Source organism: Pristiophorus japonicus, chromosome 14, assembly GCF_044704955.1.
Source record: "Pristiophorus japonicus isolate sPriJap1 chromosome 14, sPriJap1.hap1, whole genome shotgun sequence".
Taxonomy (NCBI): Eukaryota; Metazoa; Chordata; class Chondrichthyes; family Pristiophoridae; genus Pristiophorus; species Pristiophorus japonicus.
This window is the reverse complement of record NC_091990.1, coordinates 115,578,903-115,599,092: the sequence shown is the minus strand read 5'-3', so window position 1 is coordinate 115,599,092 and position 20,190 is coordinate 115,578,903. Positions and strand designations below refer to the sequence as shown.

General features: G+C 45.9%; 1 protein-coding gene across 6 annotated transcripts in view; it reads left to right on the top strand.

Annotated features, from left to right (window-relative positions):
- Window positions 1–15,972, top strand: part of LOC139280046 (doublecortin domain-containing protein 1-like) — a 761,217-nt gene extending 745,245 nt beyond the window's left edge. For all 6 annotated transcript variants that reach the window (XM_070899504.1, XM_070899503.1, XM_070899506.1 and 3 more), the window contains 3 exons: window positions 10,364–10,473; window positions 12,099–12,165; window positions 13,470–15,972. In XM_070899504.1, coding sequence (XP_070755605.1) covers window positions 10,364–10,473; window positions 12,099–12,152 — 164 coding nt within the window. In that variant the 3' untranslated portion in view covers window positions 12,153–12,165; window positions 13,470–15,972. The remainder of the gene's footprint in view (window positions 1–10,363; window positions 10,474–12,098; window positions 12,166–13,469) is intronic.
- The last annotated feature ends 4,218 nt before the right edge of the window (window positions 15,973–20,190 follow it).

Genomic DNA, 20,190 nt, shown 5'->3' with positions numbered 1-20,190 from the left:
GGAAGGTGGATGAAGACGACCCATTGGAGCTGGGAAGATTTAACCCCTCCAGCGATCGACGTCCCCCGTGCTCAGAGGCAAAGCAAGCCCCCACCAGAGGTTGGATCCAGCACCAGAGAGCAGACCAGCACAGCACCCGAGGCACAGACCGCTGAGCACGACTGCGCGGAGATGATCCAGCTGAGACGATCCGAACGCACCTTCCTGGCTCCAGTGGCAGGACTCCGGAGGAAGAAAATCGAATCCAAAGGCGACTTCCCAGTTTCGGTGGCAAAACCCGGGGAGAAGATGATCACAGCAGTTGGTGGAAGAAAGATGGCGCCCAAACCATGAGGTGAAGCGCTGAAGAAAAAGATGGCGGCGGCCAGACCACGAGGTGCAGCGCTGATGGAGCAACACGTGCACCAAGTGAAGAAGAGGATTGGGGTGAAGATAGCAAGACCCTCTTAAAGGAGGCCAGCAACCCACCACACTTAAAGGGACAGTTCTACATTCTCAATCAATGTAATAGCAACTGTGAGTCAAATGTAAAGCTTGTAATTGATGACCAGAGTTTTATATACGTAATAAGCAAAGAAAAGTCATGCGATTATGATCGGAGATACAGTTTATCTACAATGAGTAATGAAATGTTGTGCGATGTAGGATTTCAACTGTAATCTGATCATGTAGCAGGCAAACACCCATTAGGAGCACACAGGTCCAGCGGGCTAGCCTGCATCCCTGGGACCAGAGTGATGCACCACGGAGTGTGGCCACAAGCAGCTAAAATAGACAAGCTGCAGAACAAATGATCTCAGGAGGGCAACTGCACCGGTATCGATACTCTTCCCCTGATCGGCTCCACCTCTCAGGCACCCGATGGCACCAACTGCCACGAGCTTGAAAGAGCAAACCGCACGAAGGTGCAGCCCCCAGCCCTATCACCCCTAAGGCTACACCCAGGAACGAAGGGTCACCCACAGCGGTCCACCCAAATGGGACTGGGACCAGCCAGGATCCCAACCCAAAGAATGCCCAGGCAAGCAAGTCAGCAGTTCCCTGCGCACTGCCAGACGACTGCTCCTCAGGGAGCAGCAGCGACCCAGGGCACAAGGAAAGGACAGGGAGGTCACAGGTATCTATGAACCTACCCAACGCTAGGAGCAACTTGAGCCAACCAGGTTCTCACTGCCAGCACCGGGCACTGCACCGCCACCAGACTACCTGGACACCACCCAGCAGTTCTGGAACTTGTTTGTCCTCACGCACCGGTGCTGACACCAGCACTGAGTCCAAGTATGTATCAAGAATGTACCTCAACAGTCAAATGTACTTGCCTCACAACCGTACCACAAATGTATATGAATGTAACTAGCCACCGGCATAACCTATATGTGGGGAGGAGAGAATGGAGTGGTCATGGACTCACAAACAGAAACCACCAGCACCTCTACTGCCAACAAAACACCACGTACTCACCCAAGATGGAAATGACCCCCCAAGGGTCAACCAGACAGAGCTAAGCCCAGAGCACAGTCAATGCATGAAGGTGACTTGCACTAAGGACTTGGGGGAGAGTGATGTCATGTATCTAGACATGTTACTGCCTGTACTATTACACATGATGTGCCACCAGAGGGCACTATTACGGGAAACTTGTACACCAGCTGTATGGTCACTAAGGTGTGACACCAGAGAGCACTACAGTGGGAGACTTGTAGGTTACCTGTACAGGTGGGCCAAACCTAGTATAAAAGGCAGGCCACCATGTGTGATCCTCTGGAGTTACATTAAATAGACTAAGGTCACTACAGTTCAAGTACAATACATTACCTCGTGGAGTCATTATCAGAGCATCTAAAGAAATAACACTTGGGTTACCGACCCTCCTAACCAGTGAAAACAATTTCTCCCTGTCTACTCTATCAAAACCTCTCATAATTCTCAACCTCCATTATGTCTCTCCTTAAACTTCTCTGCTCTGAGAATAATTCCCAGCTTCTCTAGATGACAGTAATTCCAATCTTGTCCTCACCTATGGGCACCTTACCATAGGTGAGAAGGTGTGTAACGTCTCCTCTTCACATGGTGAATGACTCGGTTCCATATGAGCTGGGCAGGCCGGCGAAGATGATTCTCAGTGCTCCCTGAGCAGCATTGAAACTGCGTGATTAAGAGCGGGATCATTTGGCACCTGGCAGTGCCACAGCTATATCATGACTGCATGCCTAATCGACCCCTTCCCCAAATAAATTCAGACGTAACACATTCATGCACACACATTGCCTGCCACAGTCACATATAATGACACCCCTGATTATAATCACTCAACCATTGGTGGCCGTGCCTTCTGTTGCCGAGGCCCCAAGCTCTGGAACTCCCAGTCTAAACCTCTCCACCTCTCTACCTCTCTCTTCTCCTTCAAAACACTCCTTAAAACCTACCTCTGACCAAGCTTTTGGTCACCTGCAATAGTTTCTACTTATGTAGTTCGGTGTCAAATTTCCATCACATAATACTCTTGTGACGTGTCTTGGAACGTTTCACTACCTTCATGGTGCTATATAAATACAAGTTGTTGTTGTACTATTGGCTGATCCTGGCCTTTTCCTCTCCCAAAGGTCACCCATTGACTCTTCTCTGCTGCCTGCAGAAACCTGTAATAAGGCTGTATGCACATTACTCTTAACACATTTCCCCCAGACGGACGTTGCCTCTGGAATTCTCTCTTGTGTTTACAGCTCATGTTCGAAGACCTACCTGTTCCTTATTTCCTGCCCCTGATATGAAACTTGGGAGCCATCTTTTATCGAAAAGAAAAATCTACTTGTGGATTTTAACCGCCTTGAGCATTTAACAGGATTTTCCCTTTCTAACTGCACTTTACAGAATCCACAAAATACTCACATGTTGCAGCTGCAATGTATTCCCAATTTAAAAGACGATCCATCAGGTTCATACTAGACTGGAGGAATGTATGGGGCCATTCTACACCAATAACACCGTAAGCCTCCCATTCACCTTTCACTATCCTCTGGCACCTTCCCTCCGTTTTTTGTGAAAAATTAGGAAAAAGATTTCATACTCGCAGCAGTGTCTCCTTGTTAAATTACTGGCCCACAACTTTAGTCATTTGACTGGTACATTCCGGCGTATTAGTATTTGGTGTGAAATTTTAACACTTCCTGTCAGCCGTGCCTCAGTTGGTAGCGATGTGCCCCCTAATTTTATCGTGCATGCGCGGCCCCCTTGATGGGCTGTGCAGCCCATTCAAAGTTTCATGCATGCGCGAAATTTCACATTTGAAGAGATGGTCCCGTGGCTGCGCAGCTTAGAGGCAACATTGGTTAGTAGCACTCTCGCCTGTGAGTCAGAACAACAACTTGTAGTTACATAGTGCCTTTAACGCAGTGCAATGTCCCAAGGCACTTCCCAGGAGTATTATGAGATAAAACATTTGGCACCGAGCCGCATAAGTAGAAATGAGCACAAGTGGCCAAAACCTTGGTCAAAGAGGTAGGTTTTAAGGAGCGTCTTGAAGGAGAAAAGAGAGGTCGAGAGGCGGAGAGGTTTAGGCAGGGAGTTCCACAACTTGGGGCCCAGGCAACAGAAGGCACAGCCACCGATGGTTGAGCAATTATAATCAGGGTTGCTCAAGAGGGCAGAATTAGAAGAGCGCAGACATCTCGGGGGGTTGTGGAGCTGGAGGAGATTACAGAGATTGGGAGGGGCGAGGCCATGGAGGATTTGAAAATAAGGAGGAGAATTTTGAAATCAAGGCATTGCTTAACCGGAAGCCAATGTAGGTCAGCAAGTACAGGTGTGATCGGGACTTGGTACGATTTAGACACGGGCAGCCGAGTTTAGATCACCTCTAGTTTACGTAAGGTCAAATGTGGGAGGCCAGCTAGGAGTGCGTTGGAATTGTGAAGTCTAGAGTTAAGAAAGGTATTGATGAGGGCTTCAGCAGTGGATAAGCTGAGGCAAGGGCAGAGACGGGCGATGTTACGGAGGTGGAAATAGGCGGTCTTAGTTATGAAGGTTCAAGCCCCACTCCAGAGACTTGAGCACGAAGTCTAACTCCAGTGCAGTACTAAGGGAATGCTGCACTGTCGGAGTTGCAGTCTTTCGGATGAGACGTTAAACCGAGGCCCTGTCTGCCCTCTCAGGTGGATGTAAAAGATCCCATGACACTATTGTCCTGGCCAATATTCATCCTTCAACCAACAGATTATCTGGTAATTGTTGTTAGTGGGATCTTTCTGTGTGCAAATTGGCTGCCACGTTTTCTTCATTACAACAGTGACTACACTTCAAAAGTACTTCATTGTCTGTAAAGTTCATTCTAAGGTTGCGAAAGGTGCTATAGAAATACAAGCTCTTTCTTTCTTCATATGTAGTGCTCCAAATTAGTTTTATAAATAAGACCACACAAAAAAGGTTTTGCAAAAATGGGTACACCACCACCTCCAAGTTCCCCTCCAAGTCACACACCATCTTGACTTGGAAATATATCACCCTTCCATCATGGTCGCTGGGTCAAAATCCTCGAACTCCCTCCCTAACAGCACTGTGGGAGTACCATCACCACGGACTGCAGCGGTTCAACAAGGCGGCTCACCACCACCTTCTCAAGGCAGTTAGGGATGGGCAATAAATGCTGGCCTTGCCAGCGACACCCACATCCCAGAAATGAATTTTTAAAAAATTATGTGACTCCCAATGCTGCTATTGATGTGATTATTTCAGAGGGAGAATTCCTGTTAAACCCAGCCATGGTCCTTAGTTCAATGTAAATTTTACGAATGCTTATGTAAATGGACGGAGGCTTAAATGCTTCTTAATAGAAATGGTTGTTTAGTGAGTAACATTAATGATTGGTTTGGTTTTAAACTTCCGGTAGTGTTATTGCACAATTTGCATTTATATAACACCTTTAACGTAGTAAAACGTCCCAAGGTGCTTCACAGGAGCGTTATGAAACAAAATTTGAAAGTTGAGCCACATAAGCAGATATTAGGACAGATGACCAAAAAGAGGAGAGAGCGAGGTAGCGAGATGGAGAGGTTTAGGGAGGGAGTTCCAGAGCTTAGGACCTTGGCAGCTGAAGGCACGGCCAGCAATGGTGGAGCGATTAAAATCGGGGATGTGCTTGAGACCAGAATTAGAAGAATGCAGATATCTCGGAGGGTTGTAAGGCTGGAGATGAATATAGAGACAGGGAGGGGAGAGGCTATGGAGGGATTTGAAAACAAGGATGAACATTTTTAAATCGAGGTGTTGCTTAACTGAAAGCCGATGTAGGTCAGCAAGCACAGGGCTGATGGGTGAGCGGGACTTGATGCGAGTTAGGTCACGGGGCAGCCGAGTTTTGGATGACCTTTCACTTCTGACCTTCTGAGCGGTTCGAATCGCTCCCACTCCCTGGGTTCTAGACTTTGGATTTATTTGGGGATGTGACAAAGTGCAGCAGACAACTGGTTTTAGTGCAAGAAACTTTGATTTTATTCAGGAAAGAAAAGTACAATGTCAAAACTTACAATCTCTAGAATAAGGAACACTTTATTACACATACAAAAGGGGTTACAGAAAATAATACACCTTCCACCTCCCAATGCCTAAATCTGACTAGGTTAAACTCTAGGGCAACAGGTATAATGCTCACCAATCCTCTTATTGACAGTTAGCGGTGGTTCGTGGTTTCGGGGTTCGGTGGACTCTGTAGGTTCTGCTTGCCGTACCCCGAACGTCGTGGAAGACTTCTTGTTACGTAGTCTTCAGTTGGGTTGAGTCCGGTGATGCGGTAAGGCGCGGTTTGAATTTATGGGGTGAGTACCCACTTTCTTCTTATAGGAGTAGGGCTTTGGGTTACTTTAGGTAATGTTTCGCCCATTGTAAGCCAGGAATAGATTGTAGAGTGGAAAACTTTTGAATCTTCGGTTTCTTCTCGAGTAGTTTCTTTCTTAGGACTCGTCGATCGCGGTGGTTCGATGTTACCACGTTGGCTGTGGTCAGTTGTTGCCGCAATGAGTTGGTGATGTCCGAAGTCACTGGGAACTTTTTGAGGATGTTTATCCTTTTTCTTCGGTAACAGAGCAGTGTAACCCAGGAGTGCCGTCGAGGCCGAAGACGCTGATGGAGCGGTGGTTGCTCAAGAGCCGATAGTGCAGTGGAGGTTCTTAGTTGCTCAGAAGGCTGCTTAGCCTGTAAAACAGGGCCTCAATTATACTTTGAAAGCCTTTCTAATCTGCGCGCCAAATCAAACCCAATTCTTTGTCTTAGTTTTGGCGGGCTTGATAATCCTTTGTTAAATTCTGGCGGGCTCGTTAACGATTACTTGCTTAGGATGTGTCGATCTGTTGGATTCGAATTGCGATTATAAAAATTAGTTTTGGTGTTTATGTTGTCTGCCTAGGCCTGGGTTTTCCATGCAGGCCGGAAAAGTGATTAACATTATGCATGTGCTGGATGGGTTTCATGCTTAGCGCTATGGCTGGTTATCTCTGGGTCAATTGTTGAAATGTTAATGTCTCCTAGGGAGCAGAGTTTTTGAGTTTTCACAGTTCCCCAGACAATTTTGTTTAGCTCTAATATCCCAGATAGCTCCGATACCCAAAGACTGGCTTTTTCAGAGGTTTGTAGCCTCCTAGTTTTGCAGCCCTTTTCCCTTGCAGACCTATGCGTCTTTTAAAATCGCAAAGTTCATTTTAAGCGGGTCCAAAATGATCCTTAGGGTTTCTTCACACAGAGGGGGAATCTTTGAATTTTGAGAAAACTTCGAGTTTTACAAAGTTTACGGAGGGTAGAACGTGGGAGGCCAGCCAGGAGTGCGTTGGAATAGTCAAGTCTAGAGGTAGCAAAGGCATGGATGCGGGTTTCAGCAGCGGATGAGCTGAGGCGTGGACAGAGACGGGTGATGTTGATGAACAATTGATGAACTGCTGTAGAAAGTCTACTTGATCGTGCAGCTAAACTTATTTCCTCCAAACACACTGCACACATCCAGGGACAGCCAATAGGACTGGGTAATCAGTCTCACAATGATAGGTCTGCTCAATCATATGGAACTAAACCAACAACTTAAAAGGAACTAAGTCATCCAAAGTTCACAATTGTACCTAAACTGTGAAAGTGGTCGAGGGATAATTAATGGCCATGACACTGGGGAGAACTCCCCTGCTCTTTTTGGAAATAGTGGATCTTTTATATCCACCTGAGAGAGCAGACGGGTTTCGGTTTAATGTCTCATCTGAAAGACAGCACCTTGAATGTGCCTCAGCAATTCACTGGAGTATCAGCCTAGATTTTATGCTCCAATCTCTGGAGTGAGCAAATGACTGATTTTGGTGGTGTTGCTTCAGAGAGCTCTTCTTCTTCAAATAACGCCTGTGGGATCTTTTACATCCACTCGAGAGGGCCTCTGTTAAACATCTCATCTGAAAGACAGTATCTCCGACTCCCTCGGTGCCGCACTGAAGTGTCAACCCTAGATTACATGCTCAAGTTCTGCTCAGGGTCAAAGTGCTACCACTGAATCAAAGCTGCTACTCTCCAGCTCACTATATTGTCGAATTATTTCCTGTAATGGGCTGTAAATTGCTGCCTCTCCGGGTGTGTACGATGTGCACACGCACCCGAAGAGACCCGGCAAGTTCCAGGTTTGGGCGTTCACTGCGTATGAGCCTAAACCCGGCACTTGCAATCTGTCAAAATGTCTTTTGACAGATCGCAGCCATCCCCGCAGGATGGACATCCGCGGGGCAGAGATTGGGCTATTTGCCCAACTCCTTCCCAGCGAATGTCCTTAAAACTCTCGCGCCTGGTACCAGCAGGCGTATGGCCTGCTTTTATCAGCATAAGAGTTTTAAAAGGAAAAAAAATGATGGCTTACTTTTATATTGAAAACCCTGCTTATGAAGGTAAGTTTATGTTTAACACTATTAAAACATGTTATTTAAAATTTCACCTGCCGTTAAAATCACCACTCAGCTGGTGTCACGGCCTCAACATCGGCGGGACCGAATTTCGACCTCTAAGACTTGTGCATGTGCACAAATGTGCAAGGTTGAAGCTGTGGATAAGCCCATTTTCCACAATGGGTTTATTTGGTAAAGAAGCCCCACCGTGCAGAGGTAAGATTCTGTAAAGTTACCAGAAACTCTGGAAAAGTCTCTCTTTAGACATACTGATACCTGAAAGTTGAAAATTGAAAGTTGCTGCACCGTAAGTTCTGAAACCATTGGCACTTAGCCCCGTCTGGCTCAGATAAGATCAGCTGATCCTTTCTTTCTTTTGCCTGGAATTATTAATAAGGACTGAAGGACCTGAAAAAGTTTGTAAAACAAGCTTTTCATTAGACCTGTTCCTCACGCGATGTTTGATAGAAACATGTTCTTGCTGGATGTGACAGAAAGAGCGGGTTTCGTTTCTACCGCTCTTTGAAGAAAATTAAAACTGCGAGCCTGGGTATTATTCCATTTGCTGCAAAAACATTTTGTGCGTTCCTGAGTCAAGCAGCATTCCTCGAAGGGTCACTCAAACGATGGATTTCACTGACAAAATTGGAAAAGGCTGCTTGACCCGCAGCAGGTTTGCCCCATTTTGTCATTGCGGTAAGATGCCTGCCACGGACAGAAGGAGAAAAAAAAACAAATTCCCCACAATTAAAGATAACATTTTATTGAAGACATTTTCAATTACATCGCTTGTGTGTATTGCATAGCCTAAAGCATCCAGTGTCTTAACTTAGATAAGTTCAATGTTATGCATGTGGGCAGGGCAAATGCTCAACATTCATACACCCTCCAGGGAAAGGCATTAAAGATGGTGGAGATAGAAAAAGATTTGGGCATTCGAGTATATACATCCTTAAAGGTACATGAGCAATGCCGTGCAGCGATAGCTAGAGCAAATAGGGCGTTGGGGTGTATCCATAGGACAATTGAGTATAAGACGAGGCGTACTGTTTTGTGTTTGTACAAGACCTTAGTCAGGCTGTACGTGGAATACTGTGTCCAGTTTTGATGATCTCACATGGTGGGTGATATTGAAACTCTGGGAAGTGTGTAGAGGCTGGCCACTAGACTAATGCCAAGTGTAAAGCATCTTAGTTATCAAGATAGGCTAAAAGAGTTGAGACTCTATACCTTAGAGCAGCGTAGACTATGGGGTATCTGGTTGAGGTTTATAAGATAATGAAGGGAATAGACGGTGTTCCAGCTGACAGTTTATTTCAATGAAATAGGTAGGACCAGGGGGCACAAATTTAAGTTGTATAAGGCTAGATCTCAGTTAGACGTCAGGAGGTGGTTCTTATCCCAGAGAATAGTAGACTTCTGGAACAAACTGCCATTTTGTGTGGTGGACTCGCTGAATTCCTTCAAGCGAAAGCTGGATTTGTTTCTGGCTATGGCGGAGATCACCTCTTACGGAAGGTAGGGACTGCAAGGAATTCAAGGCCAGAGTGATCTGGACTAGTTTCGATAGCCTAGATGGGTCAGAGAGGAATTTCCCAGATTTTTTTCCCCCAAATTGGCCCGGGTTTTTAATCTGTTTTTTTGCCTCTCCCGGAAGACCACATGGTTTCGGGTGGGGTAGAGAATGTCTATGTTGTAATGCATAAGGTATCACAACTGTGTGGGACAGGCTCGATAGACCAGATGGTCTCTACCTGTCCGTCATTGTTCGTATGTTCGTATGTCTTAACATCATTCCTTTCCACAGACACATTGCTGAGTGCTTGGTTCCTTTTATTTTATCTCTTAGCTTTTCGATGCCGTTTGAGGTTGAGCTGTGATTGTTAAACCTTTGCTAATAAACCAACTAATTCTAAACAGCAATGTGTTGCTATGAATTCTAAAGCAACTAACCTATGAAGCAAATACATCACACTCTCCGCCTCTCTACCTCTCTCTCCTCTCTCCTCCTTTAAGATGCTCCTTGACTAAGCTTTTGGTTACCTGTACAAATATCTCCTTAAGTGACTCGGTATCAAATTGTGTTTAATAATAATTGTGAAGTGCCTTGGGACGTTTAACAATGTTAAAAGCGCTATATAAATACAAGTTGTTGTTGTTTATACGGCGTAAAGGAGATTGTCGGTTGTCGCTTCATTAAATCTATATTTTGTTCAACAGAATGCCATTAATCTAAATTTAAATGTTTTATTGATAGAAATGTGAAGTTTGTGTTACAATTTTATCCTGAGCGTAGTCTACTGCCAGGTAAATATGGTGCCAAAAGGGTCCATCGACAGTCCGTTGGCACTTCGATTGTCTACATTTCCGATGTGTTGGGAAGCAGGCACCCATCATGGCCGTGGAAGGTTCAAACAGAGAATAGTGGCATTCACTGACCGGCAGTTTCTTTTTCATTTCCACAGCAAGCCGCCAACGGGTGGAGGTCAGGGCCAATTACGCGCGAGTCCGAAAAGAACAGGGACAGGATGCCACCAACATTGTCGTTACTTCTAGAATAAATCCCAAAGCACAGGTATGGAATTCCGTGAGATGTTGGTGCACGCTGCGAGAAGGAAAATATTGATTTTGAAATCAGGTTTTTTTCAACAAAAAAAATTATTTGTCAGTAGCAGGAATGAGGAAATGTTCTACAATTTATTTAATATACCTGCTGATCCTCTATAACAGGCAATAGGTCCCTTACAAATGTCAATTAGGGGCCTGACATCTGCCGAATGATCCCCTGTATAAAATTTGTTCCCGAAGCATATGTTTCATAACGTTTCAGCATCTGGGCGATTCAAGCAACATCATTTTTCTACGTTAAAGGCACTATATAAAAGCAAGTCGTTGTACAAGTTCAGTGTCGGTGAAAAGTGCAAATCACTTCACACGGGCACTAAGCTTGCAGAATAGGTCCAGAGTCAGGGCCTGACCCCACTCCAGAGCGAAGTGGCATGAGAATCCCTGAAGGGAGTGCAATCCCCCACCACTCTGGATTGACCCGATGTGGAGTGTGCCAAACTGCTAGATTCTCTGGGTAAATTCTAAACCTGTCTCAGCTCAATTCAAATATCTGGAGAGGGGAATTCTGTCCTTCCTAATCTCTCAACGTTTACATTTCTAGTTATCGGAAGCCCTCACTGTGTATGTATCCAATTAGAATTCCTGTTGTAATGTAGAAAATGCAGCAGCCAATTTGCACGCAGCAAGCTCCCACGAACAGCAGTGTGATAATGACCAGATAATCTGTTTAGTGATGTTGGTTGATGGATAAATATTGGCCAGCACACCGGAGTTCGAAATATTGCCGGGGGATCTTTTACGTCCACCTGAGAGGTTAGATGGTGCCTTGGTTTAACGTCTCATCCGAAAGACGGCACCTCCAACAGTGCTGCTTCTTCTTCTTGGGCAGTCCCTCGAATTGAGGATGACTTGCTTCCACACCAAAAAGGGATGTGTTCAATGAGTTCACAGGTGTTTCAATGAAGGACTTTGATATTGCAGGTTCCGAACTACATGTTAAAGGGTGGAAGATGCCTCTGCGTGGATTTTTTTAACGTGTGGTGGCCTTTACACATCAGCCACAACACAGGCTTGCAGATCTAGGTTTTAGTCCAGTGGAAAGGATTAACCAAGACAACTGGAGACCGAACCTAGTGCGCACATATATGGCAGTGTAGGCTGGCCTGTGCTGCCCCTGAGCCCACGCCTCTTCTGGGCCCTGAACTCACACCTCTCCTGAACCCCGATCACATCGCACTGCAACCTCTTGCTGCTCCTGCACCCTGATGTTGCCGCTCCTGCTGTACCTTCCCACACTTCAATCACCGACCTGGGTTATGGTGACATACGACGCAACAGTGCAGCACTCCACTGAAGTGTCAGTCTGAATTACGTGCTCAAGTCCCTGGAGTGGGGCTTGAACCCACAACCTACTGACTCAGAGGCGCGAGTGCTACCCACTGAGCTGACACCCAGAAGAGCTGCAATAACCATGGAAAAATGGCAAGTGCACAGTTTAGTCTGGCTTTTCCAGGATTTTCCACGGCTTGTCGGCCAATGTTACGGCGGGTGATGGGGAGAAAGCTTGTGGAAGGATTATTTAACAGTAGCTGTGTTTAGTTCTACTTCTCAGCCAGTGTTGTTTTTACACAGGTTGCGCCTCCCAGGCCTTTTCTGGCCCTCCTCCCAGCCAGAGATATTAAATGAATGAACTAGACAGGTAAGTAGCAAATCACAATCAATCTTCTGCCATAATGATGTCCTAATGTAATTGTTAGTGCTTTCATCTGCAATGGATCAGGCACAACGCTTATAATTCTCATCGAGTTATAATCGAGGGACTGGAAAAATTCCTGTTTATTATCTGAATCCATTATTTGAAATTCCATACGTTTGAATTAGGACAGGACATATTTAAGTTGTAGGTTTGTAGAACTGCTATGAAACATTGTACAGGTTCAAACTCTGATTGAAGCAACAGGCTTTGATATGAACTGTGTTTCTCATTGTTACATAACAGCGATGTGCTTTGTCCAGTTAATAAAATTCAAGCAAATTCCCATGATTTGCAAACTTATGTTCTCCTGTAAATATTGATACACTCCCAGCATTCTCTGTAAATACTGATACACTCCCGGCGATCACTGTAAATATCACTCACAGCATTCCCTGTAAATATTGATACACTCCCAGCATTCCCTGTACATACTGATATACTCCCAGCATTCCCTGCAAATATTGATACACTCCCGGCGATCCCTGCAAATATTGATACACTCCCGGCATTCCCCTAAAATGATTGAAACAGACCCAGGGATCCCCTATATATATTGACATAATCCCGTGTTATCCCCTGTAAATATTGACACATTCCCATGTTACGTCCTGTGAATACTGACACACTCCCAGGATCCTCTGTAAATATTGACACCCTACAGTGTTATCCTCATATTTTCGGGGGTTGCTAGGCCAGGATCCAGGCCTGGACCCCCAAATAGCTCCCCTGCAGTCCTTAGGAATTCTTCCATTGCTCACATCACTGGAGGCAAGGGAGGTGGGAGCCGGGAGGATTCCCAGCATGGGCCTGCATGTTCCTTTATCCCATCTCTTCTGATGTCTGGAGCCACGTTTGGGGCAGATTGAAATTCTTCCCACCCCCAGGCCGCTGGGCAGATTATTAGCCAGCAGGCTTGTGGTCGCAGCTGTGATGTTTCCAGTTTTGCCACAATTCGCCAGGCATCTTAGGTGCAACTTCCATAAGAACATAAGAAATAGGAGCAGGAGTAGGCCATTTGGCCCCTCGAGGCTATTCAATAAGATCATGGCTGATTTGCTCTTGGCCTCAACTCCACTTTCCTGTCCGCTCCCCATAACCCTTCCATCGGCATTTCACTGTTGCCGAGATAATGTTTTTCTTAGCTATGAAAACAAAAGCCAATGCTTGTTTCAGTGCTGGATGCGCAAGTATTTTTAGTGTAACCTCCTTCCAACCAGTGGTTGTATTTTCTGTTTTGTTCATTGCAGTGAGGATGGATTTCAAAGTCAAACAGATGGAATTCTGAAAATCTGCAAATTCCCAATAAGAGACTGGGATTGCCAAAATGCAATGGATTCCTGTCATCGACCCTCTCAGTGTCCCAGCAATGGACCAATTTCGAAGCAAGGGAACCGAGAGCTCCAGAGAAAAGTTGGATGATAAGCTGTTTGCCAATGAAATCCTTCTCAAAATAAATCTGCCGCTCTTCTCGTTGGCTGGTTTAGCAGAGATTTTAATTGTGGAGCAGAAATCGCAAAGACACTGAACTACAAAGCATACGATTTGGCCAGAGATAGTTAATAAACAATGGGAATCTATTAGAAAAAAGCAGCTCAATGCTAAGTGATCTTCAGTGTCTGATAAAGCAAATTGTTTGCGTTTATAATATTAGCAACTACAGCACAAAACTGAATACACCTCGAGCAAGCGGCCAAACGCACCCATCACTGCGACCCAGTCAGTTTCCAATCATTGTATCATAGAATCATAGAATGTTACGGCACAGAAGGAGGCCATTTGGCCCATTGTGCCTATACCAGCTCTGTAAGAGCTATCCAATTAGTCCCACTCCGCTGCTCTTTCTCCAGAGCCCTGCAAATTTCTCCTTTTGAAGTATTTATCCAATTCCCTTTTGAAAGATACTATTGAATCTGGTTTCACCGCCTTTTCAGGCAGGGCTTTCCAGATCACAGCAAATCACTGTGTTTCTCCTCATCTTCCCTCTGCTTCATTTGCCAATTATTTTGAATCTGTGTCCTCTGGTTACCGACCTTCCTGCCAGTGGAAACAGTTTCTCCTTATTTACCCTATCAAAACCCTTCATGATATAGAACACCTCGATTCAATCTGCCCTTAACCTTTTCTGTTCCAAGGAGAACAATCCCAGCTTCTCTAGTCTGTGTGAAGAAGTGCTTCCTGACATGACCCCTGAATGGCCCAGCTCTAATTTTAAGGTTATGCCCCCATGATCTGGACTCCCCCCACCAGAGGAAATACCTTCTCTCTACCCAATAAAATCTTTCCTCATCTTAAACATCTTAATTAGATCACCCCTTGATCTTCTATACGCAAGGAAATACATGTCTATTCTAGGCAATCTTTCCGAATCATATAACCCTTTTAGCTCCAGTTTCATTCTGGTGAATCTAGGCTACACCCTTCCAAGGCCAATATATCCTTCCTGAGGTGCAGGGCCCAGAGCTGAATGCAGTGCTCTTGATGCAATCTAGAGCTTTATATAACTGTAACATAACTTCCATCCCGAGTTGGTATGGGATAGGACATGGACAATGGTTTGGGATAAGCTGAAGTTTATGGATGGTTTCGGCTAAGAGAGCATTAGATTACTCGAGCCTGGAGGTGGCAATGGCATGGATGAGGCTGTCAGAACCATTGCAGTAAGGGACAGAGGTGTGCAACGTTATGGAGGTGAGTATGGGCTGTGTTGTGATGAAGACTCCATGGGCTCAGAAACTTAGTTCGAGATCGAGCAGGAGGACGAGATCGCAAGCAGTCCTGAACAGCCTGAGGCAGTGGCCAGCAAGGGAGATGTAGTCAGAGGGGAGGGAGCAGAGTTTATGGCAGGGGCCGAAGATAATGGCTTTGGTCTTCCTGATGTTCAGCCAGAGGAAGTTAAGACTTAGCCAAGCCTGGGTTTTGTTACCTCTTTACGCAATTATTTCAATGCTCTCTTGGTCGGCCTCCCATCTTCCATATGCTATAAACCCGAGCTCATCCAAAACACTGCCGCCCATATCCTAACTTGCACCAGGTCCTGTTCAAAGACCTAACTCTTGGCTAAGTCTCAACTCCTTCTGACTAAACATCAGGAAGACCAAAACCAATGTCTTCGGTCCCTGCCATAGTCTCAGCTCCCTCACCAGTGACTTTACCTTCATGTGCTTGCCAGCAGCATGGTGCAACCATGAAAATGAGGACTCCACCAATCTGCTAGAAGAAAGAAGCCAGTTTTAGTAATGTAAACTGTCCCATGTCCTAACTCACACCAAGTCCCGCTCACCCATCACCCCTGTGCTCGCTGGCCTACATTGGCTCCCGGTCCGGCAACTCCATCGATTTTAAAATTCTCATCCTTGTTTTCAAGGCCCTCCCGAGTCTTGCCCCCCCCACTGCCCCCCACCATTCTATCACCTCCTCCAGCCCTACAACCCTCCGACATCTCTGCGCTCCTCCACTTCTGGCCACTTGCTGATCACCGATTTTCATCGCTCCACCATTGGCAGCTGAACCCTCAGCTGCCTCAGCTCTAAGCTCTGGAATTCCCTCCTTAAACATCTGCACATCTCTACCTCTCTCTCCTCCTTTAACGGGCTCCTTAAAATTGAATTCTTTAAACAAGCTTTTGGTCATCTGCCCGAATATCTCTTTATGTCGCTCGGTGTCAAATTCTGTTTGTTAATGCTCCTGTGAAGAGCCTTGGGATTACTACATTAAAGGCACTGAATAAATGCAAATTGTTGTTGTAAACAGCGGGGAGCTATTTTGTTTTTATTCGTTTGTGGGATGTGGGCGTCTCTGGCAAGACCAGCATTTATTGCTCATCCCTAATTGACCTTGAGAAGGTGGTGGTGAGCCGCCTTCTTGAACCACTGCAGTCCATGTGGTTAAGGTTCTCCCACAGTGCTGTTAAGGAGGGAGTTTCAGGACTTTGTCCCAGCGATGATGAAGGAACGGCCGATATATTTCCAAGTCAGGATGGTGTGGTAAAGGTCGTGGGTTTGGGAGGTGCTGCCGAAGAAGCCTTGACGAGTTGCTGCAGTGCATCTTGTAGATGGTACACACTGCAGCCACGGTGTGCTGGTGGTGGAGGGAGTGAATGTTTAAAGAAAAAAAGAAATATTTGGAAATATATATAGCGCCTTTCATGACCACCAGACATCTCAAAGTGCTTTACAGCCAATGAAGTGCTTTTGGAGTGTTGTCACTGTGGTAATGTGGGAAACGCAGCAGCCAAATTGCACACAAGCAAGCTCCCACAAACAGCAATGTGATAATGGCCAGATAATCTTTTTAAATGATGTTGATTGAGGGATACATATTGGCCAGGATACCGGGAATAACTCCTCTGCTCTTCTTTGAAATAGTGCCATTGGATCTTTTATGTCCACTCCCTGAGCACTGCATTCGAGTGTCAGCCTAGATTTTTGGTGCTCATGTCTCTGGAGTTGGACTTAAACCCACTACCTTCAGACTCAGACGCAAGAGTGCTACCCACTGAGCCACAGCTGACACTGTTTAAGGTGGTGGATGTGGTGCCAATCAAGTGGGCTGTTATGTCCTGGATGGTCCTTGAGTATTGTTGGAGTTGTGCTCATCCAGGCAAGTGGGGAGTATTCCATCACACTCCTGACTTGTGCCTTGTAGATGGTGGAAAGGTTCCCATGGGTTTGCTATCTGTGGGGCTCAGTATGAAAGTGGACCCCACATTCTGAATGTTAAAAGGGGCGAGCAGCAGTCTCCCATAACTGCATAGAGTTGCGAGCAAATATAAAAGTGCCTCTGGATCGCTGACAATACCATAGCCCTCAGTCAGGACTTGAGCTGCAAACTTCAAAGCCTTACGGCATGTTTAGATTTCACTGCATAAAAACTAGCCCACGGGAGGTTCTGTGTACCTTAATTACACTCTAACTTAATTATAGGTTCATACTGGAAAGTAAAAATCTAAATGTGTTTATTTTAGATCGAGCCATCTGCACTTAAATATAAATAGAAAGCTTTTAAGAAGCTTTTGCAATGGAGTGTGTTTAACTAGACGGGACGGCTGCCACACAGGTGATGTCATATGATGAGGCCTGGAGTGCAACAGGTCACTGTACAAAATGCTCAGTATGGAAAGAAACCTTCACAGCCACGTTTAACCTTTTCAGTACCTAAAACCGTGCACAGCTCTGAAATTCTGGAAAATCTTCACTCTGTGTGTCATTCTGAACATTTGGCCAACTGTCCATTGAAAAAGTCCCCTTGTTTTTTGTGGTATATGTCAACAACTTAGACTTCGACGTAGGGGGCATGATTAAGGGCTCAATTTTCCCTGGTCATTTGCGGCATTATTTTGGCGCGCGTTTATTTTGCCGTATTTTTTTTCTGAGTTTCCCCCTGCGATCTGCGCCAGTGTTACTGACTTAGTTACAATTTTTCTAGGCCAGTTTTTTTTGACGTCATGGGGGCGTTCCCTCATGTCAGCGCGGTTTTTATAATTTTTCGCAGTTTTGCCAACATTTTTTCCTCCGAGGTTGGCGTATCTGGCCACTTCCAAAAAACATTCTGGGCTCTTAAGAAAACCAGTGAACATCGAGAAATCGGCACTGAAAGACGCCATTGTTTTTAATTGAAGATTTTGCAGGGAGTCAAGAATACGAAAAATCAATAATAAAGTTGAACTTTTTTTACTTGTCAACGTAGTAAATAGAAGTTTGTTGGATTTCAGAAGTTTTCTCTTTTTTTACTAACTCACAAGCCACCACTGAACGTCTTGAAGCACGGCTGGAGGGTCGTAACTTTGTCTGGCAGAATCGGCTCTGTGGCTGGACACAGGGGCTCGGGGCTTGGCTAGAAAACAAGCCGGTGGCGGGGGTGGGGGGCGCGGGGGCGGGAGGAGGAGAGAGAGAGGGAGAGAGAGAGCGAGGTGTCGATTATAAGGCTTATGCAGGCTGAGCCCGAGGAGCGAGGTGCTGATCGGAAGCCTTCTGAAGACTGCAATGAGGGGGGTGGGGGGGTGGGGGAGAGAGAGAAGGGGAGAAGTCACAAGACTGCAATTAGTTAAGGTGGGGGGGGGGAGAGAGGAACAAATAATGGAAATGATCAGTTTTAATGTAAAATATATTTTATTCAAAAGTTTAACAAACAGTCCTTTTGTACTTAGCTTTAATAAAACTATTCTTGTTTCAAACTTTACTTTTAGATCACTCTTTAAGATCACTTTAAAAACTTTAAGATCATTTACAAACTTTTAAACTTATAAATTTACATAACTTACAAAAAACTTTTAATTTGAGAACAGTTACAACAGTTACAACAACAACTACAACAACAACAATAAAGAAAGGCTGCACCCACCCATCTCTCATCCACCTTATTCTAAGACCGTCTGCTGCATTTCGTCTTGGGCACTCCACCACCCCTGCCCGCTGGCGTTGGTGCAGTGTTTCTGGGGTTGGTACCAAGCTTATTCTTTCTAACATCTCGGATACTGCGCACCTCTTGAGGGTGGGGGGGCGTCGGCGTCAGGCAGCAAGTTGGAGGGCCCAGGTGGCAAGTTGGAGGGACCGGCTTTGGGCTCTTCAGAGGCTGGTGTGGGAATTGGAGTGGGAGTGGCAGTTGATTCTGTCAATGGGCGCGGAGTGTGGGCGTGTTCCCTTATTGCAGCAGCTAACTCCGACATTCCCACCCTCATGTGCCCTGACAGTGTCACAGCGGCCTGCAACATTCCCTCCCTCATGTTGAGCAAAACTGTCTCAACTACCTGCAACATTCCCTCCCTCATGGTCAGTGACTGTTTGCATTATCTCTGACATTCCCTCCCTCATGGTCAGTGACAGCGCATCGCCTACCCCTGACATTCCCTCCCTCATGGCCACTGGTCCCTCACTGATGGTCCCAGACATCGTTCCCATTTCTCGTGTCATTGCTGTTACTTCTCCCGACAGTCCCACTACCTCATCACTCACCCCACTGATGGCGTCCAGGCATAATTGGGTAAGGTCAATGCTCTTCACACTCAGTGACATCATCTGAACCACATCTGTTAGATCCTGCACCTCAGGGAAGCGCTGTTGAGCTCTCCTTCCACTCCTCCCCACAGGTGTGGCTTGCACCCCGACACTAGGACCCGCAGCCTGGAACGATGGGGCCCTGGGTGTGTCTCGCTGCACCACACCACTGGGACCCGCAACCTCGGAAGGTGGGAAACTATAGAATGTCCCACCAGCACTCAAACTACTAATCACGGCAATGAGCAGCACCTCCTCCAAAGTAAGTAAAACAGTGGGGGCTTCATCCAGCTCCATCCCCTCCCCCTCTCCCTCCCCCTCACTCCCATGTTCTTGGTTTGGAGGGTTGGATTGGAAAATGTTCTGCTCTTGAGGCTCATCTGTGTCCGAATCTTATTCTGCATCGTCAGGGTTAGCCTCAAGTTCTGCAAAATATAACAGAACAGACAAATGGTTAGCAGCAGAGGAGGGGGCAGGGTGGCATGAGTAGGCTCACACATCGCAGGCCAGGCTGCAGGCTGATTTGAAAAACCACGATGAATTTGCAGGTCTTACACTTTCCCTTGAATATGGGTCCTGCTTGTGCAGTGATGATTGTTTTTCTCCAGGCAGGACCCATCAAAGCGGTGACGCTCTCTTCCAAGGGTGTCAGCGGATGCAGATTTACCGGGCCTCCTCCTGTTTGAATTCTTTCCCTTTTATTATGTGCCATCTTCCTCAGCAAAGATGAAAATGCAACTTTTTAGAGAGGGTGTCTTTCTGCTGGGTGGGACATACAGATGGTCACATTTACAATTGCAATTCCAGTGAATAAATAAAAATATTACTTACACTAACTACTTGACCAAGGTCCTGCTACTTTTAACACTGGCCTCCAGATCTCATGGTGGTCACCACTGCGCAGTAATCTTCTGCAACTTGGTTCCAGCGTTTCTTCATTTCTTTGAGTGGAACTTTTATGTGATCTCTGCTAGTG